Raw genomic sequence first — 9,128 nt, 5'->3', positions numbered from 1 at the left:
TCATCAAGCAGCCTTACAGACCCAATTCCAAGTTGCTTTTTCAGCAGGACGTATTCTTGGGGCCAGCGAGTTGCAATTAAGACCTTCAAAGTGATTTACTTTATTGTTTGCTTACATCAGTGATTTTAAACTGCACCAGAGTTGTTAATGCTTCATTTTACAACTGCTGCTGACTTTGAACAACATCTGCTTGACCTTTTTTCCCTAAAAATTCATAATTTTGGGGCAATTCCTAATTAAAACCTCTGGGCAGTTGCCCAGAGGAGCCGTGGGTGCCTCACCCCTGGTAGTGCCCAAGGCCGGGCTGGGGGGCTTTGGGCAGCCTGCGCTGGGGTCAAGGGTCCTGCCCATGGCATGGGGGGACCCGGGTGGGCTGTAGGGTCCCCGCCAACCCATCCATTTTTGATTCTGTGGTGATTTCTTTCTTTAAAGGAGGAAGACGGTGTTACACAGTTGATCTGAATAATGCAATTACATGCCTATTGGTCCATCTTGAATCATAAATTATCTATTACTTTAGATGTTCAGGCTTTGAAGGATGCTTATGAGTTGATCAAATCAGCCTGTCAAGGGAGATCTGCACTTGACTCATCAGATAACTTCAGCACAGACTTATACGTTCTGTGTGCTGAACAGGCATTTCAGGTTTGTAATTTAGTTAGTTTATCTGTGTTAAAGTTATTACTTAAATATTACTTTCCTTTCTTTTTTTTTGCAGAGCAATTGTTTTAGCATGCATTCCTTGTTAAAAACAGCCTCTTCCCTGAATCATCACTTTTTTATAATCAGTAACCTGTGGTTTATAAAGTTTATAATTAGTCCAAAATATATAAAGCATACCATTGTAATATGAAATAGTTTTCCATGTCCTTTTTTTTTCCTTGTTGTCAACAATATAAACTGTTTATGAAGGGTCCCTAGTGGACCAAAAGAAGGAAGAATTGCATTCTAATTATGAAAAACTGTCACTTTTTGAGCTGACTTCCATAACATATGGTAGAGGTTCTTAATTTTGAAGTATTTTATAATTCTCAATCCATGGGTATAAGTGATTGGAATTGAAGCAGACATAGTTTCTAATAAAGTAACTTATTTTTTTCCAAGCAGCAAGCCACCCAAGTGTTTTCTGTTGTCTGAAAATAGAGGTGCAGCGCTGACATCCATGCAAAATCCTGCAGCCTAATATACATACTTTTTTTTTTAATCATACAAGAAACTTTGCATTTATCTTAATTCTATTAATGGCTGCTAAAAAAATAAACTTTTCTGTATACTGTAAGGGATTCTATGACTAAGTGATTCAGGAGCTGTATTAAATAAAGGAAACATTTTTTAAGTGTTTGGAATGACAAAATTTCTACCTTTAAATTTTAAGAAAACTTAATGGCCTAGTGGAATGCAACTTTATGATATATTGTTTTCATACTGATAATGCTGTTATGTGCTACACAGTTAGAATAAGCATTCATTTAAAAAAAAATAAAATGCTTTTTTTTTCTCTTAGCTGGGATACCTGCAAATTAGCAGTGACTGTCTACAAATGTATTTTAAAGGAAGATTTCCTGTAAACCAGTTTATTGGTAGAGCATATTTGTGCCAAGGACAGTTGCACACTCCACTCTCTACAGATAATTTGGTGAGAAATGATGAAGGTTGTATTATATTAAGTTACATCTTAAGAGTATTCATTCTAGGTTTTTATGTATTGCTTTTAATGCAAAGCTTTCCGTCATTTAAAACATACAAAGGTCAGTCATCAGAACTCTGGGAAAAATCAAATAGAAGTACATTAACGTGTTTGGGAGTAAACAAAGCTATCCGCTGAATTGAACTAATATAGCAAATATGTTCGGGAAAAAACATCAACACATGGAAGGTTTTTCAGAAGGTCAATAATTTCAAAGTTAACTTTTTCACTATTAAATCATTATGATATTTTCAGATCAAATTTAGTTGTAAGCAGAAAAACAGTTGAAAAATGTTTCATTCAAAAATACACTAAAGGTACCTCAGAGAGGTCGTCCAGTTCATTTCTCTCTTCAGTTGCCTTTCAATGTAGTGCTTTGGATGTGGCTTTTTGAAATGAGAGATGAAACTTTCTGGTAGCAACTCAGTAGTATACTTCTGCTTCTAAAAGCTCCTTTGTGCTAGTATTTGGTTATACTCTGTACATGATGAGCAGGTCTTACCTCCTTCTGAATTTCAGATGGAGTTGGACCTATTTTCTGTCTTGAGTATTTCACTATTCCTCATACTGTCATCACTTAGCTTTGACAATTTCTTACCTAAGCTCTGAACTGAAATAGCTTTAGCAGGTGTTAAGCATTTGTGTAATTTGCATTCACAAATCTCTCTGATGGATAGTCCCATAGTTTATTTTAATAATGTTTTTGAATTACCCTTCAAGCTAGAAACTTTTCCCTAACATGGTATCCATGCTTTCTTTGCCTTCTCAGAGCATGTGTTATCTTTCTAAATTAATCAAACTGGTCTGTGATGTTCTATAAATGTCAGCCAAATTTTGCTGTTTTCTTCTTTGCTCTTGTCAATTTGATAGAAGTTCAGAATCATTCATGCATGTGCAATCCCAGCTGTGGCTCCCTTGTGACATATGCTCTAATGTGCTTTTAACATACACTTTTTGTAAGTTGTGAGGATTGTTCACTGCTGTGTTCCTAGGTCATTTATGCAACAGTGAGCGGCACAACTACACATGGTCTACCACTAGTAATCATCTTTCGTTTAGAAACCAGATAAAATTGTCCTTACTTTTGGTTTACATCCTGGGAAAACCTTGTTAGTCAACTAGGACTCTTACATTCTTATGCACTAGTTGTGACTATTCTACTTTCACATCTGTCACCTCTCAGGCTCTTAATCCTGTTTTTCCCTTTATCTGGGGAGTTCCCACTCATTGCTCAGTAACCTTTTTACACCAATCCCAGAATCCAGTAAATCAGTCTCATCTCTCCTAGAGTTTTATTATGTTTTGTCACACTATACAGAGCCCTTTGCCAGCATCCCCTTCTTGCCCACCCAGTTCCACTTCTGCTTTTCTGCTTCCACTGTGTCTTTCTCACAGATTTTCAAAAATCCCTTCCTTATGTGACCAAATTCTAGTTTCTCCCAATTTTATTCTTCTTCACCAGATTTCTATTCCTCTTGTACCTTCGCTTTTCATGATATACTTTTTCTCCTATCTGTTTCTCAGCCACAGTCTCTTCAGTTAGTTCTAGTCTTCTCTAAACACTGTATTCCTTCCTGTCATCATTTGTGCTCTCAATATACATTTCATTTTACAAGTATCCCATCCTGTTATCCAGCTCTTTAGGTTCCTTATCTTTACTTTCTTCGCTTTTTCCCTGTCCTAGCCTGATCACTTTGGTGCTGAATGGCTGCAAGATAAAAACCACTGAGAGGACCTCTTAGGTCGGTAGAAAGCTGTTCAGCATAGCTTTTTGCAGTTCTTGGGAAAGTCTTGCTCAGTCCATGTGGAAGCAAGCTCACTCTATGTGGAAGCTTAAAGGAATGTTATACATAAAACGTAAAACATAATTGAACCCACATATATAAATTGAAAATGGATTTGCAGCTTACTGGATTTGACTGCTGTTTCAAAGAAAGTATGGAATGGTAAAGGCTGGAGGGGACCTGTGGAGGTCATCTACTCCAAGCAGGGCCACCCAGAGGTGGTTTTCCAGGACCAAGTCCAGACAACTTTTGACTGTCTCACAGAGATTGTGACTCTACAGCTTCTGGGCAACCTCTGCCAGTGCTCAGTCACACTAACAATAGAAAAGTGTTGTCTTGTGTTCGGAAAAAACCTCCTGTATTTCAGTTTGTGCCCATTGCCTCCTGTCCTGTTGCTGGACACTACTGAAAAAGCCTGGATCCATCTTTTTTGCACCCTCACTTCAGTAATTTGTATGCACGGATAAGATCCTCTGAGACTTCTTTTCTCCACGCTTAGCAGTCCCAGCTCTCTCAGTCTTTCCTTATAGGTGAGATGCTCTAGACCTTTATTGACCCTATTTGTGGTGCTTCCCTGGACTCTTTCCAGTATGTCCATGTCTCTATTGTCCTGTGGAAGCCCACAACTGGACCCAGCTCTCCAGGTGTGGTCTCACCAGTGCAAAACAGAGGGGAAGGGTCACCTCCCTCAGTCTGCTGGTGACACTTGTCCTTATGCAGCCCAGGATAATGCTCACCTCCTTTGCTACAAACTCACATACATAAGTTACTGGCTTATGTTCAAGCTGGTATCCACCAGGCCCCCTGATTTTTGTGTTTCTGTTTGTTTGTTTTTCCTGAAAAGCTGCTTTTCAGCAGCATTGACGATTAAAAGAACATGCCTGACAGCATTCAGTTGACAAATGATTACGAGTATGGCATGTTGGAACTTTTCCGAAGAAAATGATACCTAAATTTTTTAATGTAACAAACCAATATTTTTTTCCTGGCTTTCATCTTGGAAATTTCTGAGCTTTCTTTGCTGAAAAATTTAAAAGGACCCAACTTTACAGCTTTGGACAATTTCAGTCCTAATGATTAAACTTTGGCAGAAATTAAAGAAAAAATAGTCTGAAATTTTGAAATCTGGCAAGCATGGTAACAGGCAATGCTACTGTTTTTCAGTTGTTCTGGTGTATGGCAACACGTTATTATGACAACATGTTTTATTTGAGAATGGTCTGAAAATAAACATGATGAAACATGAACATATTGAAATATGAAAATAATGTATTGGTAATTCATAAAGGCTATGTACAAATTTCCTAAATCATGTTTGCTCTATTTTAGGAAGCATTTGAAAAGTTCGTGCTGTTTTTTATGAAAGCAATAGATTTTGCAACACATGATCAAAGGTAGGACCTCCTGATAGTATTTACTCTTTAAATCTCAGGAGATGTTAGTGAGTTAGGTTTTCATAGGTGTTTGTCTCAGCTTTCCACTAGATAGTCTTTTTTTTTTTTTCCTTGATGGATTTCCGTTCCGTTTTCTTAGTTTATTTCTTTAACTACTGTGCATGCTGTGACAGTATAGAATACTGTAATAGTATTAAATAAACAGGATGAAACAGACTGTTTAAACCTGGTAGGTATCTCAGGGCTTTTCTTCCTCTTTTATATTTATCCTCTGGAGGAGGAGAGCAGCATTTTAGCTTATTTTAAGTAGTTAATTACTGGGTAAAGTGTAGTCTTAAGAGTTACCTTACTCTTCCTATGCTGTACGTGTGCTCAAAGTTTTGAGTCAAGGTTAATTCAGGAACTTCAGTAGGAAAAGTTCAAATTTTTATTTCCTAGGAGTGTCTTAAAATTCTTACTCTGTAGTTTCAAGTTAATCTAAGTACATCCTCCATTCTTGATTCTTCTCTCTCTCTTTTTTTTTTTTTAGATACTATTTTTTGATATATAATGCCTCAGTTCTTTATTGGCAATTTGTGAGACCATATCTTAAGCCTGGATTCCGCTGTTACCTTGTTCCCAGCTTGTCTCAAATTGTTAAAGCATTAAACCAAACTGATGAGCCAGACAGTGAATGGAGAGCAGAACTCATGATGTAAGTTTAATTTTAATTTCCATATGGGTATTCTGTAGTCCTTTTGTGCATGTGGCTGCCACCTGAGGTAGTTTTTAATAATGTTTATTTTATTATAGAATCATTTAGGTTGGAAAAGACCTTTGAAATCATCAATCCAACTGTCAGCCCAGCCTACTGAGTTCCATCACTATAATATGTCCCTTAGTGCCACATCCACACATCTTTTAAATACCTCTAGGGGCAGGGAACTCCACCACTTCCCTGGGCAGCCCATTCCAATGCTTCACCACTCTGGGAGTCATAATTCATAACATTTTAACAATATATAAATATACACATAATTCTTCCTTTTAATATTGACTTTGAGGTTAAAATGTTAGTAGCAGATGCAGTCAGACCCCAAGTCCTATCTGAACTGTCACAGTCATTTCAGATATAGTGTTCAACACATTGCTTATGTGTAGTCCTTTGAAGTGAGGAGAAATACAAACTCCAGTTTTCTTTAAGAACCTTTTTCTTCAGGTAAGGAAACATAATGTTTAAATAGACAATCAAATATCTTCTATCCTCTTCTATCCTCTGATACCTGATGAGACAGAAACAGCCTGGTAAAGCTGTGAGAGTGTATCTTCTAATTTACTTCTTCATTCTGAAGATTTTATATATATCCTTATCTTAGTTATCTTTCTTACTGTATTTTCTCTTGTTAGTCTATAGCTGTACGTTGAAATGAAACTTTAAGAAAAATAAGTTCAGTGAGCAGAATAAATATATTGGAAGTGCAACATCAAGAAAACAGAGATGAATCATCACCAGTAGTGATGTTTTTGTGTTGTTGTGTGTTTTTTTTTTCATGTTGTTAGTCACATGTTTTAAGTACTATCTGGTTCTGTATGATTCTTACTAATGTAACTAGTTCAGATCAAGCCTTTCTCTTCCTAATTAGTTTTATATGTAGTTTTCTTCAATATTAAATTAAAGGCTACTTGTACTAATTTGAATAAACTGCTTGGCCTAATGTTTCAAAGTATAAATGAAATAGGTCTTTTTTTTAACCAGTCTTATGACAAACAGAAGTCAAAAAGTTATGTGAAAGAGAAACTTGCATAAACAAGGCTGCTAAGTTTTAAACTGGCAGGTTTTCTTTCTGGTAATTATTGAGAACTAAACCTCCCAACAGGGTGAATTCAGAGAATATCTTTAAGCTTTATGCAAAAAAAAAAAAAAAGAAAATTAAAATTAGAAGTCTAATAATTTTTAGGGAGGAGATTAGTAATCCAGGGTTGGATAAAAATGTGTTACTGACTCGTTTACACCTATGTCATAACTGAAATTTGTTAGCTGATTTCTGTCCTATTCAGGAAATACCTAGCTTTTTCTGCATTTGTAGTGTTAAGATGTGAGTATAGTGTAATTTACACTGAATTAAATAATTAGCTCTAATCAGAATCTTTAGCAAATGGTTTTCACTGAAGACAGTTTGTGGCTGAAGAAGTACATGGTAGTTTCAAGGACAATCAAAGGTAGTTTCACTTCAAGGACAGTCTTACTAAGCATGACTGAAAAGTCCTTATGGCTTGTAGAAGACAGTGAAAAATACAATTTGATTAAATGTCATTTTAAAAGACAGATAGAATCACAGGGTTTTTAAATAGTATGTTGTTACTTTCTGCTATAGCTGTTATTTTTAAGAGACTGAAGAAATTGCTACTTTTTGATACATCGCGTTCAAATATTTTTTTCCAGAATTACAGAAAGGTATGTTATAAATAATTATCACTATCTGTTGGAAATTTCTTTCTTTTTTTGTTTGAGCTGTGAGTGGTCTCAATCTGACTTCCCTTTGTGTATGGAACAGTGTATATACCACACACTTACAGAATCCTGGAATCATTCAGGTTGGAAAAGACCCTCATAATCAAGTTCAACTGTCAACCCAACGTACTGAGTTTCATCACTGAACTGTGTCGCTTACTGCCATGTCCACATCTCTCTTAAATGCCTCCAGGGATGGGGAATCCACTACTTCCCTTGGTAGTCCACTTCAATTCCTAAGCACCCTCTCCATGAAGAAGTGCTTCCCAATACCAAATCTAAACCTCCCCTGGTGCAACTTGAAGCTGTTTCCTCACGTCTTGTCACTTGTCATCTGAGAAATAAGACCGACACTCTCCTTTGAGGTAGTTGCATAGAGCGATGTGGTCTCCCCTCAGCCTCTCTGAACTGATAGCATCTGATTTGCATTCTGATTGCAATTCGGATTTTACTGAGATACACATTTTAAGAACAAGAGCTATCTGTTAGATAATTTGAAGTTTTTGCTGATAAGAGCAGATATTTATGGACTGAGCAGCACATGTTGGCTAAGAAATTCATTAAGTCTATGATCACTAAAGAAAAGCAATATTAGAAGCTTAGTCATACTATTGAGTCTTTGGTATTCAATTTCAACAAAAGAAATGGCAAATTATATGCAAAACCCTCATAAAAATAAATTAAAAAAACAATGTTGGTTGAGCAGAAACTGAGAGTACTGAGGCATGAGAGTTTTTTTTGGTGAAGACTGAAGCAAAGCAGGCAGAGTGCCTAAGTCTTCTAGTTTACAGACTATAAGGAAAACAGAAAGTTATAAATTGATATTTATATAATGCCTGATTCTGATATTAAATCAATTTGCCATTGATGTTTTTTGGCTCTAGAACTGAACAAAGAATCAGGTTGTTTTTTGTTTCTAAACAAGATATAAATGGAAGTGTTTCAAACAAACAACCGAACAAAAAAAAAAACAAACATTCCAAAAACTGTGCACTATTGGTACTCTGATAACAATTCACATTATTACCCATTATTACTAATGATGTAACGATATCAGTTAACAATGATGAATTGTTACATCATTGTCTTGGATTCTCTGAGTAAAGCTGTATCATAAACACTGAGATGCCTTTACAAATAACAGAGAACCAGTTTTATGTGCAAAATAAAGAGTGTCTATATAATTTTTCAAGATCAGACAACCTTTCTTTAGAGGTATTTGGGTCTGCTATTATACAGACCATTTCCAGTTCTTGATACATGTCTACCACAGTTTTTAACTTTCTCTTTGTGAACTTTTCTATTTCTTTGGTCTATGGACTTGATAGTTTATTGCTGTATAGTCTTTTTTGTGTTTTCTTTCTAAGTTGAAACTGGAGGGAAATAAAAAATCAAAACATTTCATGTTATACACTAAAGGTTATATAGAATACAATACAGTTTTTTAATAACAAACATAATCTTGCTGAGGTATTGATGAGAATTAGAAAGTGCACAATGAATTTGTGGTATGAAACTAATGGTAACCTTTATTTTTTCTTATATTTGTATTTTTATATTTTTATGGAATCATTTACTATTATTTCTATGGTATTTTTATTATTTATTTTATGAAGCCACAGGCTCTTTTTCAGTGAAAACAGACGAAGGATTGAAAACATTGAAGTTTCCAGCATGTATGGGTTCTCTTTTACTAGATGACTTTGAAATACTACCCTTTCCAGTAGTTAATGGAGAACCACAGAATGCAGCTCACCTTTTTTTTCTTTTCT

At 35.7% G+C, this 9,128-nt stretch overlaps 1 protein-coding gene across 1 annotated transcript in view; it reads left to right on the top strand.

The window, feature by feature from the left end:
* Window positions 1-9,128, top strand: part of CFAP46 (cilia and flagella associated protein 46) — a 73,788-nt gene that overhangs the window by 203 nt on the left and 64,457 nt on the right. Inside the window, exons 2-5 of the mRNA XM_032191250.1 lie at window positions 521-645; window positions 1,505-1,636; window positions 4,801-4,865; window positions 5,395-5,559. Coding sequence (XP_032047141.1) covers window positions 521-645; window positions 1,505-1,636; window positions 4,801-4,865; window positions 5,395-5,559 — 487 coding nt within the window. The remainder of the gene's footprint in view (window positions 1-520; window positions 646-1,504; window positions 1,637-4,800; window positions 4,866-5,394; window positions 5,560-9,128) is intronic.

Source organism: Aythya fuligula, chromosome 7 (genome assembly GCF_009819795.1).
Source record: "Aythya fuligula isolate bAytFul2 chromosome 7, bAytFul2.pri, whole genome shotgun sequence".
Lineage (NCBI taxonomy): Eukaryota > Metazoa > Chordata > Aves > Anseriformes > Anatidae > Aythya > Aythya fuligula.
This window is presented reverse-complemented; position numbering and strand designations above follow the sequence as displayed.